This window comes from Coregonus clupeaformis, chromosome 30 (assembly GCF_020615455.1).
Source record: "Coregonus clupeaformis isolate EN_2021a chromosome 30, ASM2061545v1, whole genome shotgun sequence".
Lineage (NCBI taxonomy): Eukaryota > Metazoa > Chordata > Actinopteri > Salmoniformes > Salmonidae > Coregonus > Coregonus clupeaformis.
In genome coordinates this window covers 15,387,110-15,411,028 of record NC_059221.1, presented here as the reverse complement: position 1 = coordinate 15,411,028, position 23,919 = coordinate 15,387,110, and the positions used below count along the sequence as shown (strand labels likewise).

Sequence of the window (23,919 nt, the reverse complement as noted above, 5' to 3'; positions counted from 1 at the left end):
TGGGCAGTCTGAGATATGGCTTTTTCTTTGCAACTCTGCCTAAAAGGTCAGCATCCCGGAGTCGCCTCTTCACTGTTGACGTTGAGACTGGTGTTTTGCGGGTACTATTTAATGAAGCTGCCAGTTGAGGACCTGTGAGACGTCTGTTTCTCAAACTAGACACTCTAATGTATTTGTCCTCTTGCTCAGTTGTGCACCGGGGCCTCCCACTCCTCTTTCTATTCTGGTTAGAGACAGTTTGCGCTGTTCTGTGAATGGAGTAGTACACAGCGTTGTACAAGATCTTCAGTTTCTTGGCTATTTCTCGCATGGAATAGCCTTCATTTCTCAGAACAAGAATAGACTGACGAGTTTCAGAAGAAAGTTATTTGTTTCTGGCCATTTTGAGCCTGTTATCGAACCCACAATTGCTGATGATCCAGATATTCAACTAGTCTCAAGAAGGCCAGGTTTATTGCTTCTTTAATCAGCACAACAGTTTTCAGCTGTGCTAACATAATTGCAAAAGGGTTTTCTAATGATCAATTAGCCTTTTAAAATGATAAACTTGGATTAGCAAACACAACGTGCCATTGGAACACAGGACTGATGGTTGCTGATAATGGGCCTCTGTATGCCTATGTAGATATTCCATTAAAAATCAGCCGTTTCCAGCCACAATAGCCATTTACAACATCAACAATGTCTACACTGTATTTCTGATCAATTTGATGTTATTTTAATGGACAAAAAAATTGCTTTTCTTTCGAAAACAAGGACATTTCTAAGTGACCCCAAACTTTTGAATGGTAGTGTACATGTAGGTAGAGTTATTAAAGTGACTATGCATAGATCATAAACAGAGAGCAGCAGCAGCGTAAAAAATATGGGGTGTGGGGGGGCAATGCAAATAGTCTGGGTAGCCATTTGATTAGATGTTCAGGAGTCTTATGGCTTGGGGGTAGAAGATGTTTATTATTATTATTATTATTATTATTATTATTTATTATTGTTTAGAAGCCTCTTGGACCTAGACTTGGCGCTCCAGTACCGCTTGCCGTGTGGTAGCAGAGACAATAGTCTATGACTAGGGTGGCTGGAGTCTTTGACAATTTTTAGGGCCTTCCTCTGACACTGCCTGGTATAGAGGTCCTGGATGGCAGGAAGCTTGGCCCCAGTGATGTACTGGGCCGAAATAATGCATGAAATGGTTCATTAAATTGTATAAAAACATGTATCGAAGGTGGTCACATAACATTTTGAATTGTTTAGAGATAGTTTATTGCAACTATATGTTTCTTTACTTGAATTTTAGAATAAAATGTTTTGCACTTTTGGTTTGGCCACAATGTCAACTACCCATGCATTCAAAAGGAATGTGAATGTCTGCGTACGTTCCGCGAATACGCCCAGTTTAAATCAGCAATGCAGAAGCTACAGTACTTCTTGGTGATGTCTCTGGAATGGATAGTACGATTTTGACTTCATAATTAGGCCTGGGCTAAGGCATAACTGAGCAGCTTCATACAAATTACCATAAAGGCCACCATTCTCATTTTATATACCCAGCTGTGGACACACCCTGCCCATCTCCCATTGCCCAGTAGAGAGAGATAGAGAGAGAGAGAGTGTGTGTGTGTGTGTGTGTGTGTCTGCCAGCAGAGCAGAGGCAGCCAGTGTCACATTTCTAATAGGTGAATTAGCTCCATCTCACATGGAGCTGTGCACACTACAGGCCATTAAACTGTTGCCTCTCAATAGGGTTTTACCCCATTAGTCTTATTTACAACCCTAATCCTCAGCCCCTTTGACAGCAGTGAGGTTCGCTTTGCATGCCAACTAACCAACCACTCGACGAGGAAGAAGAAGAATGGTTGAGATAGATAGACCATCTGTTAATGCATAGTTGCATTTCTTTATTTTGCTAGGCTGCTGTGCTGTATTAATTTGCCTTTGGTCAGACGTTGGGCGCATGTATTTGTGTTTTTTTGTGCATGGAGGGCAGGTTGAACCATGGAGGCTTTTGGGTTTTTTATGGAAATTGACAGAGGAAGCCAGTCTTATGGAATGAACTTCTTTTGCATTGTGTTTTAGTCTAATTTCTTGATGTGTCTTCGCAAATCTGTAAGGGTCCAGGTGGAACGGTGCTCAGTGGTGGCCGGGTATGTCAGCATGACATTAGTAGTGACTGAATCTGAATCTGATGATATACTGTAGCTGCATTTATGCTTACTGGTAACTATGTTAGGAAATGTGAGCTCCTTAGCTACCAGTACTCTACCTCTGTTTTTACCTATCATCAACCAATTACAAGTATATATTTTTTGTCATTTAGCAGACACTCTTATCCAGAGCGACTTACAGTTAGTGAGTGCATACATTTTCATACTGGTACAATCACTAACTCCTATAAATAACATTATAATGTAACGTCGATATTGAGCATTCGATTAATATTGACTGTTCTATTTGTGAGTCGCGATCCTCAAAGAAGTGAAAGTGGACCTGCTGGCCCCCCTACCTCTGCGGAAGCACAGTTCCCGCTCAGCCCAGTCAAAACTGTTCGCTGCTCTGGAACCCCAATGGTGGAACAAGCTCCCTCACGACGCCAGGACAGCGGAGTCACTCACCACCTTCCAGAGACACTTGAAACCCCACCTCTTTAAGGAATACCTGGGATAGGATAAAGTAATCCTTCTACCCCCCCTTACCCCACCCCCAAAAAATAAAAAATAAAATAAATAAATAAATACTGTAAAGTGGTTGTCCCACTGGCTATCATAAGGTGAATGCACCAATTTGTAAGTCGCTTTTCAAATCAAATCAAATGTTATTGGTCACATGCGCCGAATACAACAGGTGCAGACATTACAGTGAAATGCTTACTTACAGCCCTTAACCAACAGTGCATTTATTTTAAACAAAAAAAGTAAAAATAAAACAACAACAAAAAAAAGTGTTGAGAAAAAAAAAGAGCAGAAGTAAAATAAAGTGACAGTAGGGAGGCTATATATACAGGGGGGTACCGTTGCAGAGTCAATGTGCGGGGGCACCGGCTAGTTGAGGTAGTTGAGGTAATATGTACATGTGGGTAGAGTTAAAGTGACTATGCATAAATACTTAACAGAGTAGCAGCAGCGTGAAAAGGATGGGGTGGGGGGGGCAGTGCAAATAGTCCGGGTAGCCATGATTAGCTGTTCAGGAGTCTTATGGCTTGGGGGTAGAAGCTGTTGAGAAGTCTTTTGGACCTAGACTTGGCACTCCGGTACCGCTTGCCGTGCGGTAGCAGAGAGAACAGTCTATGACTAGGGTGGCTGGAGTCTTTGACAATTTTGAGGGCCTTCCTCTGACACCGCCTGGTATAGAGGTCCTGGATGGCAGGAAGCTTTGCCCCAGTGATGTACTGGGCCGTACGCACTACCCTCTGTAGTGCCTTGCGGTCGGAGGCCAAGCAGTTGCCATACCAGGCGGTGATGCAACCAGTCAGGATGCTCTCGATGGTGCAGCTGTAGAATTTTTTGAGGATCTGAGGACCCATGCCAAATCTTTTTTGGATAAGAGCGTCTGCTAAATGACGAAAATGTAAATGTAAATGTAAAAGGGTAACAATAGGCCTTTAATGTGAAATATGTTCTCATTCCCTCTATGGGTACCATGTGACCTGCTCTCTCTCATTCAGATCATGGCAGCCTGTGCAGCCTATCTGACCCTCTTTGAGGGGACTGTTTCTGTGAATGTTCCATTCATTACAACCATCCCATAGAGATACAGTGGGGAAAAAAAGTATTTAGTCAGCCACCAATTGTGCAAGTTCTCCCACTTAAAAAGATGAGAGAGGCCTGTAATTTTCATCATAGGTACACGTCAACTATGACAGACAAAATGAGAAAAAAAAATCCAGAAAATCACATTGTAGGATTTTTTTATGAATTTATTTGCAAATGATGGTGGAAAATAAGTATTTGGTCAATAACAAAAGTTTCTCAATACTTTGTTATATACCCTTTGTTGGCAATGACACAGGTCAAACGTTTTCTGTAAGTCTTCACAAGTTTTTCACACACTGTTGCTGGTATTTTGGCCCATTCCTCCATGCAGATCTCCTCTAGAGCAGTGATGTTTTGGGGCTGTCGCTGGGCAACACAGACTTTCAACTCCCTCCAAAGATTTTCTATGGGGTTGAGATCTGGAGACTGGCTAGGCCACTCCAGGACCTTGAAATGCTTCTTACGAAGCCACTCCTTCGTTGCCCGGGCGGTGTGTTTGGGATCATTGTCATGCTGAAAGACCCAGCCACGTTTCATCTTCAATGCCCTTGCTGATGGAAGGAGGTTTTCACTCAAAATCTCACGATACATGGCCCCATTCATTCTCTCCTTTACACGGATTAGTCGTCCTGGTCCCTTTGCAGAAAAACAGCCCCAAAGCATGATGTTTCCACCCCCATGCTTCACAGTAGGTATGGTGTTCTTTGGATGCAACTCAGCATTCTTTGTCCTCCAAACACGACGAGTTGAGTTTTTACCAAAAAAGTTCTATTTTGGTTTCATCTGACCATATGACATTCTCCCAATCCTCTTCTGGATCATCCAAATACACTCTAGCAAACTTCAGACGGGCCTGGACATGTACTGGCTTAAGCAGGGGGACACGTCTGGCACTGCAGGATTTGAGTCCCTGGCGGCGTAGTGTGTTACTGATGGTAGGCTTTGTTACTTTGGTCCCAGCTCTCTGCAGGTCATTCACTAGGTCCCCCCGTGTGGCTCTGGGATTTTTGCTCACCGTTTTTGTGATCATTTTGACCCCACGGGGTGAGATCTTGCGTGGAGCCCCAGATCGAGGGAGATTATCAGTGGTCTTGTATGTCTTCCATTTCCTAATAATTGCTCCCACAGTTGATTTCTTCAAACCAAGCTGCTTACCTATTGCAGATTCAGTCTTCCCAGCCTGGTGCAGGTCTACAATTTTGTTTCTGGTGTCCTATGACAGCTCTTTGGTCTTGGCCATAGTGGAGTTTGGAGTGTGACTGTTTGAGGTTGTGGACAGGTGTCTTTTATACTGATAACAAGTTCAAACAGGTGCTATTAATACAGGTAACGAGTGGAGGACAGAGGAGCCTCTTAAAGAAGAAGTTACAGGTCTGTGTGAGCCAGAAATCTTGCTTGTTTGTAGGTGACCAAATACTTATTTTCCACCATAATTTGCAAATAAATTCATTAAAAATCCTACAATGTGATTTTCTGGAGAAAAAAAATCTCATTTTGTCTGTCATAGTTGACGTGTACCTATGATGAAAATTACAGGCCTCTCTCATCTTTTTAAGTGGGGGAACTTGCACAATTGGTGGCTGACTAAATACTTTTTTTCCCCACTGTAGATGCCCATGTGGATTAATGTCTGACAGAGCAGAGGCATTGGTCCTCTGTAGCTCAGCTGGTAGAGCACGGCGCTTGTAACGCCAAGGTAGTGGGTTCGATCCCCGGGACCACCCATACACAAAAATGTATGCACGCATGACTGTAAGTCGCTTTGGATAAAAGCGTCTGCTAAATGGCATATTATTATTGTCTGAGTCCCAAATGGCACCCTATTCCCTATATAGTGCACTACTTTTGACCGGGGCCCATAGAGCTCTGGTCAAAAGTAGTGCACTATGTAGGGACTAGGGTGCCATTTGGGATGCAATAATGGTATCCAGCCAGATTCATTCACTATTTATATGACACTGGATGGAGATGGAAACAGTTTATTCTCTCTTCCAACCACTAGGTGGACAGACAGAGATTTCTGCCTCTATGGTTGCCCTACAGTGAATCTGTCTCTTTGATAGCAGGAAGGAGGATGCAACTCAACCTAGTGCCTCTTTAGATATAGGTATGGCCGAATTGTTCCCAATACAATATGTGGCAATACAGTGATATTTATCCAATGCCATGGTTAAATTGGCAGAGATTTAAAAGCTTTTGTAGGAATGTGGCACCAATGGCAAGCTGCTTAGGTCAAATCTAGATTCCAAGAGAGAGAGAAGCTGAGAACACTGACATTCATGAAATAACCCCAGGGCTTTTTTATTTGAGTTCCGGAAGTCTTCTCTGGAATCAAGTACATTCAGGTCAGGCCTCTCTGTCATGTCAATTAGGGTCATTTACTAGAAAATACTAAACAATTCGGCCTAGTGGTATAAGGCATTTATTAAAGGTGTTATTTAAAAGCATTATTAGCTGCATAGTGCTTGGTCAATTCACAAATGTAAAATGCTATTACATAGCAAACTGAATATTTGAATTATTAGCTCATGTATTGGTTGTTCATGAATAGGTTATTCATTTATTAGTGTCTTTCCCTCTTTTGCATGGTCATGGGGGAGGCTATCCTCTCCTCATTAGTGGTCTGATTTGGTATGAAAATCCTCTTAACGACAACCCATGTTCTTTATACAAGCAGTTGAATAGCCCTGGCCGGATAACTCCATTACTCAACTAGCCAGCCAGCCAGGCTGTTGGATATCCTCTCTGTGTCCACGGCTCCATGCCTTTGTCCGTTACATGGTGGGATTTCTTTTGAAACATAACCCCTTTCTTTCTTTCTTTCTTTCTCCTTTATGGCCTGACCAGCAGTTGCAGGGTTAATGTTTAGCAGCAGCGGCAGAGGTAGTCGTTTTAGCAGGAGGAGGAGGGGAGAAAAGAGGAGAGGAGGAGGAGAGAGGAGAGGTGGGGGCTAGTCCACAGCTGTTGTAGTAGGCAGGATCTATTGGGGCAGGAAGCCTGCCTCCTCACTCGCCCTGGAACAATGGGAGATATGGCAGCCACTGCAGGCAGACAGCACAGGGCAGGCAGAGAGAGATACACAATGCACATGCCCAAGGACTGGCCTTTTCTATCAGTAGTATAGACTGGAAGACATCACCTTGAGGAAAAAAGCCTTCTGTTTTGAGCAGATGCTAGGATACGGAGCAAGGTGAGCTTGGGTGGGCATTTTAGGACACGCACATTGAAAATCTGAAAAATATATTATTGTTAAGACATAATGTAGTCTAGAATATTTGCCTATCTTGTGCTGTTATGGTGCTTTTAGGGTGGCGCTCTGATACCATTGACTGTGTAGATTTCGCATGCAGGCTAGTTGTGACAGGTGATGTGACAGAACCATAACAGATGATGTATTAGCTGTGGTCTGAGAGGACAGATGGACATGGGAAGCAGAGATCAGACGCCCACGGCCAGGTCCCTTACTTTCTGTGTTATAGTGATTAGTGGACTAGCCTACATTTTGGGCCAGCACTACATAAACAGTTTCCATAAACATATTAGTCTTTTGATTGTTCAACTCAACATGGAGGTATTGGGGTTGATTTAGTTTGTTTTATAGATCATAGACGATGAGGGACATGTGTACATGAATGTTGTTTGTTGTTCAGTGTGCCCAATTATGACAAAATCTCCCTTGTCTCGCTGTATCAGGACTGGCTGCCTTGTAATGCAGTTCCAGTGGGGAGGACGGATGGTGGAGGGTGGGGTTTTGGGGGTTGCCTGACAAAGATTTTGAAATATCCCAGAGAGGCCTGCACCATTCTGTTGGATTACTCTCAGACATGGCATTGGTCCAACCTCTGGATTCTTTTGGGAATCGTCCCTCCCCTCCCCTCCCCAAATCTGTTCTTCCCTCTCTCCTCTATCTCTCCACTGTACCTTCAGTCAGAATGTTGTGATTGGATAATCAGGCCCACTGTTATTTTGGCTAAACATCAGAAGCCATAGGAACAAAGGAATCCGATAGGATGAATCTAGTCTATGTACTATGTCACTGTGCTTAGATGTATGTCTACAGTGGCATATTTTAGTGATCATGTTTATAGTTGCATTGTTGTTCCTATGAGATGTGGTTCCTAATTTGGCTGAATGGGTCTTCTGTGTTGGATGTTGTTTACTCCTCCTGCCTACACACTTGTTTGTTCACACCGAGAGAACTCCAATCTGTGCCATCCCAGATTGGCAAAAGGGAAGGGTGCTATTTGATATAACCTGAGACAGCCTCTGCCCGGCAGCAGCCAAATCCCCAAGTGTGTGACTGACATGATTTAAGGAGCTTCAAGGTTTTTGGTTCTGCTGAGTTGTCTTTGATTTATACTGTAGCCCTCATTCCATGAATATAGAGTATAGTCTGCTGCTTGGCTCATTCTTTGTGGCGTGCATCACACAAGACCCAGACACTTTGAACTCTGAGCTCCATTCGGATGACCTCACACACACAGCATTATATCAATATCAGTGTTGCCACAGGCAAAACACATTCTCAAGAAAATCATTATGAAGAAGTGCTATTTTTCGCGGTCTCTTGGATGTGATCAGGTGTGTGCACCCAGTAACATTATATGCCAACGGCAAAACCCATTTTCAAGGAATCATTACTCAAGTGCCATTTTGTCTGGTCTCTTGGATGTGATCAGGTGTGCAGCTAATAACACAATATGGCTATGGCAAGTGGATCGTAACAATAATCTGAGCACAGATCAGGATTTTCACTCATGGAGCAGGTGTGTTCTCCTGACTCAGAGACAGGCGTGCAGACTGCTCTGCTCTAGTTCATCTGCAGCTGAAACCCAGAGTGGAAAAGGCAGATGCTAAATACTGCTAATCCCATTTGGAGTTGACAAGATCTAAAAGGATCAGCCCTGGGTTCCCTGTGGGCTGCTTGGGAGTGAAGAGTTAATGCTGTAGCTCTGTCTAAACTCATCTAGTCTGAAGGAACGCGGCCAGACTAGACTGAATCTGAAGCCAATGGCAGTGACTGAACATGCTCCCATTTAGCAAGCTACAGTATGAGGACAAGATTGCATCCCAAATGACACCCTATTCCCTATGTAGTGCCAATGGGACCTGGTCAAAAGTAGTGCACTACATAGGGAATAGGGTGCCATTTGGGACTCAGACTATGGCAGTGAGCGTCTGAGCTGGTCCCATTTAGCTATAAGGGCAAGTCTTGTGGAAACTAAACATAATTACCAATGAGAGTACAGTAATGGGAAATCCCAGATTACCGACTAGACTACATGGAGGTTCAATACAGTGATTGTAATACGCCGTGTCTGCAGCCTACATGCCATAGTGTTATCACTGGAACATGAAAGGGGACTTCATGCTACTGGGTCTCTCTGCTGAATTATTCATCCATCTTTCTTTCATTACACTTTACAATGACTCGAGATGAAAGAAGGGAAGATGAGAGGGAGAGAGAGGGGGGATTGTGGTTTTGGCATGGAGGCTGGCATCTGTAGACGTTGTCCCCCGCGGGGGATGGAGATTCCTCACAACTTCCTGGTCTGTCTGAGAGGACAGGAAGACCATTCCAGTTCCATAGCCTGTCCCAATTTGCTACCTACCACTTCCCCTTGGCCCTAACCCTTCGATGTGTGTAGATATGGAAAAAATATGGTGGAAGCTCCAGACCCTTCAGATCTCCAATCATCGAAGGGTTAGGGCCAAGGAGGAAGGAGAGTTGCAGAATTCGGACTAGCTGCCCGTTCCGATGGTGACAGTCACATTCATTGTGTTTGGGCAACACACAAAAAAACACTATGAAGTTGCTCTCCTCTCTGGAGATGACAGGGATGTGATATTTGAGTGTCCATCTGGGGATATCAAAAATAGAGCAAGAGAAATATGGCCTTGATGTTGTAGACTGTATAAAAATAATGCCTGATGTCAGCAAACCTCACTAAATCCCCTGACTGGAAAGGGGGGGGGGGGGAGGATGATAATAACAAGATGTGTCATTTCGTGTTTTCCTCAGCTCCTTGGCTCTGACGTAGGGAGAGTGGAGAAGTGGCTTACACGCACAGGAGTAAGACTGACTACTCTGCTCTAAGGAGAGCTGGCATCACAGGTGAGTGTCTGTTCTAGAAGACTCTATTCTACTCTACTGTTGTATTCTATGTTCTTTGTCTTTCTGTGTATGTTTCCACCCATGAAAATGGACCTTCCTAGCAATAGCTTCTGGGTGTTATACCTTCAGGGCGACAGCATGCTTGGCTATTTATTTCTGGTGCATGACACATTTGTTTTGTAGGCCTATAGTGTTACACATTTTCGTCTCCTTATAAAAGCCCCTAAAATGTCCTCAGGCATACTTTTTTTTATAGCAGATATCCATTTTACAGCCATTTTAGAGAAACAAACGTGTTATATGCATTCCAGCCCAGATATGACATATGATATATCTTGTTTTGTTCTGTTGCTGTTCCCTTTAAACTGAAAATCGTGCATCATTGGACATGGTTTACTCTGTATTTTATGGATCTACTTGACGAAAGAGCAGTGGAGGTGGAAGCATCATTGAAAAAGAGCAGTGGAGGTAGAAGCATCATTGAAAAAGAGCAGTGCTGCTCAAAAAGCAGTGTCAACCTCATGGAGTTCAGGGTTCCCTTTGTTATCTCTGTGCTTCACTCTCTGTTTCGTCTTCATGTCCTTTTAGCGATTGTCACAGTGTCAGTGTCCTTGCTTTAGTTTTGTGGCATTTGAACAGGAAACAGAGGGAGAGACTGTCACTGTGATTAGATATGTCATTGATGGTGGTGTAAAATCGTATTTGCTTTTAAGAGGTTGCTCTTTTTAGATCCACCTGTATGTCAGTCAACAGAGGAAATATCAGGGTTATTAATGATCAGGCACTCAAGGGATGAGGGTGAAGCTTCTGTTCTATGTATCTCACGGGCAGACACCATTATCTACAGTAGATAGTAAACATTTGAATTACAGTCAGTGTTCTCTTTATCACACAATGCAGAGAGAAGAAGGAGATTGTGGAAGTATGTACCCAAATATGATTCATACTTCTTATCACAGACTGCAGATTGTAATAAAGCACGTCTTGTTTTTATCCGGGTATATCATAAATTATTTGGGTGACATGTAAATCTCCCCTGTTTATAATTCTAGAATGGGAAAATAAGGTAACAAGCAATATGGCCGTCCTCCTTGTACACAAACTCCTTTTGCATGCAGTGCTTCTCTATGGCTCTCAGTCTCATTTCAGCACATTTCTGTAGCAGGGCATCTCTCTCTCTTTTCTCTCTCTCTCTCTCTCTCTCTCTCTCTCGCTCTCTCTCTTCACGTGCACTCTCTCTTCTCCAATTCTCTTTCTCCTGCTCTCTCTCTCCCTCCCCACCCCTCCCACGCTCTCTCCCTTCCCACCCACACTCTCTCCCTCCCCACCCCTTGCTCCCTGCCTGGCACAGCAGTCTCTGGGCAGACACACTGATCTTCTCTCCCTGTGAATGGTTATCTATTTGGGCACGCTGAAGCTAGTCAGTGGCCTACAGTAGCTTGCGAAAGTATTCACCCCCCTTGGCATTTTTCCTATTTTGTTGCCTTACAACCTGGAATAAAAATGGATTTTTGGGGGTTTGTATCATTTGATTTATACAACATGCCTACCACTTTGAAGATGCAAAATATTTTTTATTGTGAAACAAACAACAAATAAGACAAAAAAACAGAAAACTTGAGCGTGCATAACTATTCACCCCCCCACCCCCTAAAGTCAATACTTTGTAGAACCAGCTTTTGCAGCAATTACAGCTGCAAGTCTCTTGGGTTATGTCTCTATAAGCTTGGCACATCTAGCCACTGGCATTTTTGCCCATTCTTCAAGGCAAAACTGCTACAGCTCCTTCAAGTTGGATGGGTTCCGCTGGTGTACAGCAATCTTTAAGTCATACCACAGATTCTCAATTGGATTGAGGTCTGGGCTTTGACTAGGCCATTCCAAGACATTTAAATGTTTCCCCTTAAACCACTTGAGTGTTGCTTTACCAGTATGCTTAGGGTCATTGTCCTGCTGGAAGGTGAACCTCCGTTCCATTCTCAAATCTCTGGAAGACTGAAACAGGTTTCCCTCAAGAATTTCCCTGTATTTAGCGCCATCCATCATTCCTTCAATTCTGACCAGTTTCCCAATCCCTGCCGATGAAAACATCCCCCAGCATGATGCTGCCACCACCATGCTTCACTGTGGGGATGGTGTTCTCGGTGTGATGAGAGGTTTTGGGTTTGCGCCAGACATTTTCCTTGATGGCCAAAAAGCTCACTTTTAGTCTCATCTGACCAGAGTACCTTCTTCCATATATTTGGGGAGTCTCCCACATGCCTTTTGGCGACCACCAAATGTGTTTGCTTATTTTTTTCTTTAAGCAATGCCTTTTTTTATGGCCACTCTTCCATAAAGCCCAGCTCTGTGGAGTATACGGCTTAAAGTGGTCCTATGGACAGATACTCCAATCTCCGCTGTGGAGCTTTGCAGCTCCTTCAGGGTTATATTTGGTCTCTTTGTTGCCTCTCTGATTAATGCCCTCCTTGCCTGGTCCGTGAGTTTTGTTGGGAGGACCTCTCTTGGCAGGTTTGTTGTGGTGCCATATTCTTTCCATTTTTTAATAATGGATTTAATGGTGCTCCGTGGGATGCAGGTCAGATATTTTTTTATAACCCAACCCATATCTGTACTTCTCCACAACTTTGTCCCTGACCTGTTTGGAGAGCTCCTTGGTCTTCATGGTGCCGCTTGCTTGGTGGTGCCCCTTGCTTAGTGGTGTTGCAGACTCTGGGGCCATTCAGAACAGGTGTATATATACTGAGATCATGTGACAGATCATGTGACACTTAGATTGCACTCAGGTGGACTTTATTTAACTAATTATGTGACTTCTGAAGGTAATTGGTTGCACCAGATCTTATTTAGGGGCTTCATAGCAAAGGGGGTGAATATATATGCACGCACCACTTTTCCATTATTTATTTTTTATAATTATTTGAAACAAGTAGTTTTTTTCATTCCACTTCACCAATTTGGACTATTTTGTGTATGACCATCACATGAAATCCAAATAAAAATCCATTTAAATTACAGGTTGTAATGCAACAAAATAGGAAAAACGCTAAGGAGGATGAATACTTTTGCAAGGCTCTGTAAGCACCACCACCACCACAATGACAACGCTGTCATTCAGCACACTACAGTTGACCCCTACAGTTCTCTGTGACCCCTGCCTAGAATTTCATTGTATCCGCCGTGATCAGATGTAGGATCTGTTATATAATCAATATCAGTTGAATTGGTCTGATGGGGGGAGCGAGGATGAGGTTAAGGATGGGGGAGAGTGCATGAGGGTGGGTGATTCAGCTTTGATCAAGCTGCAATCAATAAATTGTATCACTTTAGAATTGTCTGGATTAAATGCAGAAAAGAGGCATTCTCCTTTATCTCTTTATTTTGGACGTGATTCAAGGTTCTGCCCCACAGAGTACAGCACCTAGCAACAGCAGCATGTCCATGTTATATTTAGTCTCACTTTTATGTTTTGTTTAATGTGGAGTTCACATGGATTTCCATCCCACTGGGCACAGACGTCATTTCAAGGTCTAGTTTTAATTTACATTTGGTTGAGTTGTCAACACAGTGAAATTAAAACAATAATGTCACCATATCATTGGATTTAGGTTAAAAGTTGGGTGGAAAAAAGACGAAAATGCCCTTACGTTGATGACTTTTTTTGAAATACAATCAGTTTTCCATGTTGATTCAACATCATCACATCCCAAAACATTTTTTAAATGACGTTGAAACAATGTTGATCCAACCAGTTTTTGCCCAGTTGGATGTGTGAATGTTACAAGAACATGCAGATACTGTTATGTGGAAGAGGATTTGTCATTTTGTCCTGTTATCTTGTTACTGAATAAACAAACTATCTATATATTGTACTGTAGTTTGCAACGCCTGGAGCTGTAATGTGCATTAAGTGTAGTATAGCTGGTATTTATAACCCCTCCTTAACGCTCTGGCAATGTTCAAGGTTAAGGCACTGTAAGCACCACCACCACCACAATGACAACGCTGTCCTTCAGCACACTACAGTTGACCCCTACAGTTCTCTGTGACCCCTGCCTAAAATGTCATTGTATCCGCCGTGATCGGATGTAGGATCTGTTATATAACCAGTTTTTGCCCAGTTGGATGTGTGAATGTTCCAAGAACATGCAGATACTGTTATGCAGCTAATATCTCCTTCCTTCTGCCTCTATAGGAGAGACATTGATCAGCTCTCCATTACAACCCCAATTGGCCTTGCTCAGTTGATCACAGTGCAATACATCAGTTTAGATGGGGCTGCTGAGATCTCAGACTGGCAGTGAGGATGAGGATGGGCCAGTAATATTAGGCCTATTCAATACATCCTCTGGGGTGTTGAGGTTCTCGTAAACGCATGCACGCTTTGCACTTCGCAGCACTCATCTGCTAGACTTATAATGCACTCATCCCTACAGTATATTAGTGTTTGTGTTTGTTAACAATGGTTTACTGTACTGTCCACGACCTGTCTGTTTAGCGCTGGTTGAAGGGGATGACTTGGCAGGATTTCAGTAATGGAGTTAGATCTGCCTTATCCCTGACACTGTTTAATGCTCCTGAGAAACCCAGGGATATATATAGCACTCCTACCATGGCCATATGTTCTGCTCCTATAGGCTTTGTCAACAGACTCTCAGTATGCTATACATTACTATAGATTACTCAGTAATCTAGCTAAAGCCAACAAACAGACTGATACACCAGTTATGCATTTATCCGACCAAACACAACCAGTGTTACATCTCTCCATCGTCAAGAACCTGACACTAGAGGAATTGTCTCACAAGAGAAAGTCTTTATCTCTGGACACTCCCTGTTATTTAGGGTAGACTATTGCCCTGAGACAAGGCTGTTATGTCTAAAAGCTAGACGCCATAGGAGTCTACAGCCATGTCTCAATGCAAGGATATAGATGACTTACTGTATGTTTGTGGTTACATAGTGCATTGTTGTTTTTTGAGTAAAGTGAGACGATTGTAACATTATGAACCTCCTTCTTGGGGTCCAGATGAGAACGATGTCTGATGAGACAGAACCAAGGATGTGTGATGAAGATCTGGAGTCAGATGAGGGGGACGTTGAGGACTACCTGGAGGAAGAGGAGGGGGACGTTGAGGACTACCTGGAGGAAGAGGAGAACAGCGGAGAACTAATGGACCGACTCAGAGAACTAGAGGTGAGTCAACCACAATCATAATGAACTGAATATAAAGCATCTCAAATTATATTATTTTTAAAATATAATTTCAGCACATATTCAGCGCTTTCATTAAAATGTTCACATGAAACATTTACAGTTATGAATAATCTATTGGCTTCTTTTAACAGACAGAGAATTCAGCTCTTGTGTTGGCAAATGAGAGTCAAAGAGAGGCATATGAGAGATGTCTGGATGAGGTGGCCAACCATGTGGTCCAAGCTCTACTCAACCAAAAGGTAAACTGACAATTCAACCTCAACAATCAATCATTATTGAAAGTCCATTTTAAATCACAACCAGTAAGACATGGGTTGTGGTTTTAATGATGTGTTGTGTTTATACATATATGCAGGATCTGCGAGAGGAGTGCATCAAGCTAAAGATGCATGTGTTTGACCTGGAGAGACAGAACAGAGTGCTCTGTGAGCTCTTCCAACAGAAACTACCCAACCAGTCAAGCTCGCACGACCAGGTATAAAGTAATATCACAATCTGCCCTGAGACATGGCTGTAGACTCCTACGGCAACATTACGTCATAGGAGTCTACAGCCATGTTACACCATAGGAGTCTACAGCCATGTTACACCATAGGAGTCTACAGCCATGTTACACCATAGGAGTCTACAGCCATGTTACACCATAGGAGTCTACAGCCATGTTACACACTCTTAGAAAAAAAAGGTGCTATCTAGAATCTTAAAGGGTTCTCCGACTGTCCCCATAGGAGAACCATTTGAAGAACCCTTTTTGGTTCCAGGTACAACCCGTTTGGATTCCATGTAGAACCCTTTCTACAGAGGGTTCTACATGGAACCCAAAAGGGTTCTACCTGGAACCAAAAAGGGTTTTTCTTATGAGGACAGCCGAAGAACACTTTTGGAACCCTTTTTCTTTTTAAAGAGTGCACTATAGGAGTCTACAGCCATGTCTCAGGGCATTGTCATAATCTGCTGTGTATTGATGTCCTGCTTCTGTGTGTTGTAATGTAGCCTATAGTATAGAGTCCTATAACCATTTTTTTGCTTAAAGTGGTGTACATGATATCCTAATTGCATTGAATTTACTGTTACAGGTGCAGCCAGGACCCCTCCCAGTGTACAATACACAGCTGCTGCACAATGTCTCTGACAAACAGGTGGAGTCACAGTCACAGAGTCAAGCACAAGCCAAGGTGTGGACAATGCACAGTCAACACTTAATCCTGAGACATGGCTGTAGACTCCTATTGGGATAAACACTGTCTGGGTTACGTCAGCAGTCATGACTTATACTGTTGGGTCCATGGTTTCTCATATGAAATGGCATTTCCTTTCTATTTCACTATAGTAAAGACCTGGACTTTCTAATCTCTGTTAAACTGATTTCCTTCACTTATGCCAACAGTGTTTTTGTTCTGTAGATTTTTCATATACAGTATGAGGCTGCTGTCTTGTTGAAGTGTTATTGAAAGAAATTATATGAATCTTGTTTATAACCTTTATTTAACCAGTTAGTTATTGAGAACACATTCACTTCTACAATAACAACCTGACAATCTTTCTCTCAACAGGGAAATGGGTTCCACCGCACACTGCCACAGGCCCCAGCAACTCCCCCCCGAGACCCAGCCGCATCCATGGAGGCCCTGTCCCCATTCTTCAAGAAGAAAGCACACATCCTGGAGGTCCTCCGCAAGATGGAGGAGACCGACCCCCTCAAGTTCCACCCCTCGGCAGGCAGCATCTCCTTCTGTGACTACAGCCAGGTTCTGATGTCCACAGAGGCTGTCCTGGCTGCTGGAGACCTGTGTAAGAAGCACCAGACACGCTGCCGCTGCTCCTGCTCAGACTCTGACAACACGCAACACCAGCAGCACATGAATGGTGAAGGGCAGTTATGTCCTACTCACTGCAAGAAGAGCACAGACATTCCAGTCAAATGTAACCATATTTGCACTCCAAAGCCTAACTCAACCCCGAACCACATCAAAGGCACATCCACCACAGCTGCTATTAGTGAATTCCACATCAAGAGCACATCAGTGGAGAAACACCAGACAATGAATGACCACCAGCAACCAGCGGGTCCCAACTCTTACTTGTCAATCACAGGCGTAGATCAGACTAGTCCAGCCAATCAGTGCCCAGAGGCAGGGATAAAGACAGGGCAGGTCCAGGGCACAGATGAAGAGGGCTGTCTTAAAGGAAAATCTGAAGACAGCAGTTTGTTTACTTCCCAACTGCCTGTCCCTGGAGTGAAGGACAACCCTCAGATTGCATACTGTGAGCTGGAAACCAATGGGTTTCTCCTCTCCTCCAATGATAGTGATGATGTGTTGAGTGATGTAGTAATCCCAGAGAAAGACAGTGGCCCAGCAGAGGAGGGGGCTCTCTCAGGGAGAGCCAACGTGGCCTTCAGCCCCATCCCCTCCTCCTGCCTCATCGACGTCAAAGCTGCTGCTATCAACTCCTCGTCCAGGATCGTAAAGTTTATAAAGATCCCCACGATGGCAGAGAGAACCCAGGCAGTGGCCAGTGCTGTCCGTCTGAGCCCACAGCTCACCCGAACCTCCAAGATCCCCTGCCGTACCAATAACTATGAGGTGTACCACTCCCCCGTCCCCTCCCGCAGAGCCACCACCACAGAGAGGACCAGGCAGCCTCCTCCTCCACCCGCCAGGTCAGAGTCCTACCCAGCCACCACACACTCAGCCTCAGCCCCCACCTCCCCGCCACAGCCTGAGGATGCCTGCTCTCCTCCAGCCAAGGAGCTTTGCTACAGCAGCCTCTCTGCCCCCAAGGCAAGCCGTGGTGTCCCCAAGCCACTGGCCCCCGGCACTTCGCAGACACCCAGGGCCTCTTCTCAGAAGGTCCCGTACTATGAGAACGTTTCGGCACTCTCCATCTCGGCTCAGCTGGAAGAATCCAAGGTCCCAGAGAACATAAACATATCATCTTCCTCTTTTACCAACACAGATAGTGACAGGAAGCAAGTGAATTCACTACTACATAAAGAGAATGTCCGGAGTCTCCAGCTGCAGCATTTCTCCCCTGCCTCGGACTCCCCCTCCTCCTCATCTTCCTCGTCCTCTTCATCCTCGTCCGATCAGGATGTGAACACAGACAGCCCAGTCTGGCACGGCCACCACAGTCTGCCCAACCCTTCTGCCCTCAGAGCAGCTCAGTCTCAGGGGAGCCCTGCTCACTACGCCAGCATGAAAGACAGAGGATCACAGGACCAGGACGCTAGAGAAACCACCATGCAGAACTCTGATCTCTCCCAGTCCCAGCATCCAGCTCTCCCAGCCAAGAGACATGATCCCTCATCCATTCCCAAGAGGCCTTCTCGGGTAGCAGGGCCAGGGAGGCAGCCAGCCGAGTCTAGTCACACATTCAAAGACAGGCTGGCTGCACTTGGCAAGCTGAGGAGCTCTGAGGATTTACAAGTCAATGTGCTGCTGCCAGTTGACAAGCCAGACCCTCATAGTGATGAGAGTATAGTCACTTTTAACATTGACAGGAGTAAGACAGCGGAGAAGCCTGTGGATGGTAATTTAGAGGAGCAGAGGCACTCGAAATATACAGACTCTTTGGATGTTAAGCCTAAAGGTATTCTTGGTAGTGTTGTTTTGAAGTTCCCTGGTGCCTGTCAGTCCTACGATCCAGCAGCTAAGTCTCTTCTCTCTGGCTCTTCAGTCGCTAAGGCAGAGCTGGAGACGCTCTCATCCAGAGTGGGTGTGACTAATACAGACAACCCCAAAGGTAAACTGGGCCTACCGTCCCCAAACACTGACACTCCCATAGTTCTACAGAACATGAAATGCCCAGCTTCTCTGAACCTGTCTTACCATGGTAAACAACCTGCACCCAGCATCCCTCAGAGCAGCAACAGCCCCAACAAAGTCATGCCTAAGTCCCCGTCTAAACCGTGCCAGGCCCTGGCTCCCTCACCCTCAGCTGTCAGTAGAGGTGGAACTGGGAAACCCACCCTGGATGCCCCAGCACTGACACCACGCTACTCATCCAAGTCAGAGGACAGGAGCAAGCTCAACGCAAACAAGAAGAGAAACACCACAGTGCGCGGAGACAGCCTTCCTCCCCCAAGGCCAACATCAGGCGCACAGCAGGAGGAGGAGAGACACCTTGTCCCTATTGTCCCCAGCCCCACCCCCGGCCCTACGTCAGCCATGGAAGAGAAGGTGATGAAGGGTATTGAGGAGAACATGCTGAAACTGGCAGAGCAGGACCGGGACAGAGGACAGGTATTGATGTTTGTTTTCTCTAACTATGGTATAGTGTTGTGTTTTAATGTGTTATTATCAAGTATTTCAGAGTGTTTGCTGTCAGCAATTTGATAAATAAAAACTTTGAACAGGTCACCGAGGTGAAACAGAAAGGCTCCAATGGCATCGCAAGCTGGTTCGGCCTGAAGAAAAGCAAACTCCCAGCTCTGAACCGCAAACCAGACACGCCTCCTAAAATCAAAGACGAGAAGAAGGGTGGAGAGTGGAGGCTGAATATCCCTTCCAAGATGGCGGGGTCTAAGTCTAAAGGAGAGGGGGTGGGGGTGGAGAGCCTGAATATCTCTATGCTGATGGAGAAGGCGGAGGGTCTGAGGAGAGCTCTGGAGGAGGAGAGAGCCTACATGAACGGGGTCGAGGGGGCTGGGAGGGACCGCTCTGGGAGGGGTCACTCCTGTGAGGTGGTGATGGACCAATCACAGGGCCAGTTGTCTGTGATGTACAGGGGAGCGCGCTCAGACAATTTCATGCAGCAGTTACTGAACAGGTGAAGAAATTATAGAAGCAAGCACTGTTGAATTCTATGTATAAGCCAGTTAAGATTGATCTATTGTAAAAAGTGAATTTTGTGCAAAGGTGGAAAGATCAGTTGTTTTGTGTTGCCTTTCCTTTTATAAACCAATTCCTTAATCTGTTGTGACTATAGGGTGGATGGGAAGGACTTCAGTGGCATCAGTGTGGCCCAGAGACGCCTCTCCTTTGACTGTAAGACCTCCAGACCATTCAGCAGCCACCATACAGACAGCATCATCAGCCACAACACCAACAGAGAGGACATGCAGAAGGTAGGCTACAGCTGAATTACGATGAGTATTCATTAGGGGTTCACAGCGAAACTATTGTTATTGTCTGAATTCTTCTTCTTTTTTCCTTGACATGGTCTAATAACTCAAGCATAGATTGGTTAAAAAAGTATCTAATTTGGTACACAGAAACTAGAGCCCACTTTGTGTGTAGGTATCTTTCTTCATGCTGAACAAATTTGCTTCAAGGACCTATAAGGTCCATCATTTTGGAAATGTGGGAAAAGCTGACAAATAACAAATCTGATTTTACATGTCCATTTAAACCACTGTTAATCCACTCAACAGTTGCCTATCAACCTGAAACGTGGAATCGCTATCATGGTTGTCCCTAAGATGAACCACACTGAATTTGGTATTGATATCTCAAAAAACAAGGAAACTATTAACAACTAATTCTTGCATATGTCATGCTAATGCTCAAAATCATCTGCAATCATCTTATCCAACTGATCTTGTGTCCTTTCCGTTCATTGCTGCTCGCAGCTGTATTTTTCACTTTATTATGTGTGACTATTATGTTATTATGTGATTATTGTTGTGTGTATTATGTATGTTTTTTGGCTGTTATTTCACTTCATGAATGTGTGAATGTGCGTATTGAGAACTCTGTTTCTGTTTTTTCTTTACTCAGGGTTCAGAACATCTGATAAGTAACATCCCCTCATATGAGAATTTAGCTGACCCAGTTCACTCCCAGCCCTTTGCAGGTAGGAAAATGGTCTGCTCACAATCCTTGTTTATGGAGGCATCCAGTCTTGCTTTGATTTAGTTCATCCTTACACTTTACATAATCAAAACAGAAAATGTTTTACATTTCATAATTGCCTTTGGTATACAGGAGCTATTAACCGAAAATGACAACGTGCACATTTATCAAAATGTAACAAGTGCAATTCCTCTCCTCTCTCTCTACTTCTCCCCTCTCCTATTAGCTTCTGGAGCCTCCACTTACACACTAGACAGTGGCATTGGCACCTTCCCTCTGCCTGACTACAGTAGTGGGGCAGCAGGAAGAAGCATGTCTAAGATGAGGGGGGCTGGAGCTGAGCATGGCTCCTCTAGTTCCCCAGGGAGGGTAGGAAGGAGGGCTAGGACCCTGGACAGAGAACCCACGTCCCTGGAGCAGTGCTATCAACCTCACAGAGAGATGACCACGCCGGTACTGTACGGGTCTGTACTGGAGGGGAAAGGCATGAACAGACAGACAGCTGGAGTCATTCATGAAGGTACAGTACTGAGAAATATACATCACAGTTCATAATATCAAATGCTGTATATCACAGTATGCAATATGAAATATATCACAATACACTATATCAAATATTTAATACTCAAAATCAAACATATCATAATACCTGTATAGCAATCTGATGATTTGGTATAAGAAACTTTAATGAGTTTTATACAATAAATACTTTATGTATGGAATCTTTCATTTAGAATAATCCTGAATAAAATGTATTTTGTAACCTTTGCAGACAAAGAAGCTTATGGAGCTCACATGCTGTCCCCCCACTCAAAGACCTGGACGTTCCCCAACCTGAAGACCCCTACAGGGCCCACTGAGGTGTACCTGGCCATGGAGGAAGAGGTGGAGACTGCCCCCTATGGATCCCCATTCAGAGGGGTGGGTTGAAAATGATAATAATGTCAGACTAACTATTTTTCATTTGTAATATGTAAATTCTTTACAATAATGTATTCATGAATAATTTAGAATAGGATTATTAAAAATTAATTGTGGATTTGTGACATTTGTGAACTTTTTACAAATGACTAATGACTCTCTCTTCCCTCCCTCCTTATCCCTCCCTCCTTTCCCTCTTTCCTCCTCCCTCCCTCCCTCCCTCACTCATTCTCTCCCCCCTCCTCCTCTCTCCACTCCTCTTCCACCTCCTCCTTATAGAAGGCCTGTGGTCCCTCTGTCTCTCGTAACATGGATCCCAGCAGTCTGCCGGTGCCGGCCCAGACAGGGTTGAGCCGACGTGGGAAGATCCGCAGTACGCCCAGTGCCCCAGACATGGGCCTTGGCCGGGAGGCGGGCCTGGAGCTGGTAAGGGAGAGGCCTGAAGAGGCCCTCTCCCCCAGCCGACCCCAGGTCCTAGAGACCCCCGAGTCGCTCAGTGACTCTCTCTACGACAGCCTCTCTTCCTGTGGTAGCCAGGGATGACCGGGGGAGGCAGAGAGACAGGTGCTTTGCAGATCTTACAGTGGCGCTGACTGACCCACCTTAATAGAACATGGGATATGGACTGTGCTAAGATATACCCTTTTCACACTATCGTGCCAATCCGAACCATATTGGACTGGCTCGAATATTTTCTTTTCACATTGTCCTTTCCAGAATGGTTTCAGCTACTATGGTGAATGCGTAACCCGGCCAGCCGGATACAGCTTGGTTCGACCCAGCTTGGTTTGGCTCAGTATTGTGAAAAGGGTACAAGTGGCGCTGAACACCCTTAGAGGAATATGGATAAGGACTGTGATAAGATGGTCCCCTTAGGACTTCCATGTATGCTTTCTCACCAGCTATGTTGCAAGGTTAACTGGAAAGACAAACCTCTCCTCAGGATAACTACAACCCAAAGGATATAGACGATTCAGAATAACACTGATTTATGACGGGAGGTAATTGGACAGAACACACTCCGCTAACCAAAATAGTTATTTATATAATTTTAGGATTATGAAATACACAGACAAGCTGACAATATCAAACATTCTCACAGTCTTTGTTGAAATTGAATATGCCTTGTCCAATCTTACTCTGACCCTCACCAAAAGATCTTACTGTATTTATTACAGACTACAGAGCACTGAACACCCTGACCATGCAAGAACTTACTACCAATACGTCCTTCTCTTTTCTTTATCAGTTCACACAATAATGTACCGATTCCTTTATCTTGAGCTCTTCAAAAATGAATGTTAATGTTTGTGATTTTTCGCTATTGAATAAATACATTACAATTGTTAAGTATACAATTGTTTGTTGATGGTGTTGTTCAGATTATTTCTCTGTAACTGCCAAGAAAGCTTGTCAGAATATGTGTTTAGTTTAGCTCACCATTCTTTGAAGGTAATAGATGCCAGCAATAATATTATGAAAAAGAGATGTGGCTACATTATTGTCCAATTAATATGTATTTGTATTATTTATTTATTTTCATGTTAAATCAACTTCACATAATTTGGGTAATTGTCAATTTTGGGGTAATCTTGTGTAAATGCAGTCACCTGGCTAAAATAGATTATTGTTTAATGCTGGATGTCATAATCTTGAACAGCCAAGATGTCAACATTCTTTTAAAAATGTTTTTATGATTGTTTCTTGTGTTCTCACTGAAGCACAAATAAATACAAGAAAATGACACCATACACCTTGCTATTGAAATGTGTATCTGCATGTTTGCGTGCAAGTACTGCAATGAAAAAAACTGCATTTAGTTGAGCATTTTTCAATGTATTTAAATAAATGTATCAAATTAGATTATCATTATTACACTTTAAGGTATGTTTTTCACAGTATACAGATTATCAAAATATGAAAGAAAAAACATTTGGCAAAAATATTGCGAGAGAATGCATCAGCATTTGATCCATCTAATCTACAGCCTTGACCAGTCCTTTTTGTGGCGCTAAAACTCACCAGTCTGACAATAAAGTGCACATCTAAATCTTCATGAAAAGTCATCTGAATTACCAAAACAGTACCAAAAGATTGTTTATAAGGTTATTCTTCAAGGTAACA

At 44.0% G+C, this 23,919-nt stretch overlaps 1 protein-coding gene across 1 annotated transcript; it reads left to right on the top strand.

The window, feature by feature from the left end:
* The first annotated feature begins 6,717 nt into the window (after nt 1–6,717).
* Nucleotides 6,718–23,557, top strand: LOC121545806 (nck-associated protein 5-like). The gene is made up of 13 exons (XM_041856646.2): nt 6,718–6,936; nt 9,769–9,861; nt 14,891–15,058; nt 15,211–15,318; nt 15,435–15,554; nt 16,156–16,254; nt 16,633–19,323; nt 19,437–19,849; nt 20,009–20,147; nt 20,800–20,875; nt 21,101–21,394; nt 21,647–21,795; nt 22,075–23,557. Exons 3-13 carry the CDS (start codon nt 14,891–14,893, stop codon nt 22,336–22,338), a joined length of 4,521 nt encoding a protein of 1,506 aa, XP_041712580.2. The 5' UTR covers nt 6,718–6,936; nt 9,769–9,861; the 3' UTR covers nt 22,339–23,557.
* The last annotated feature ends 362 nt before the right edge of the window (nt 23,558–23,919 follow it).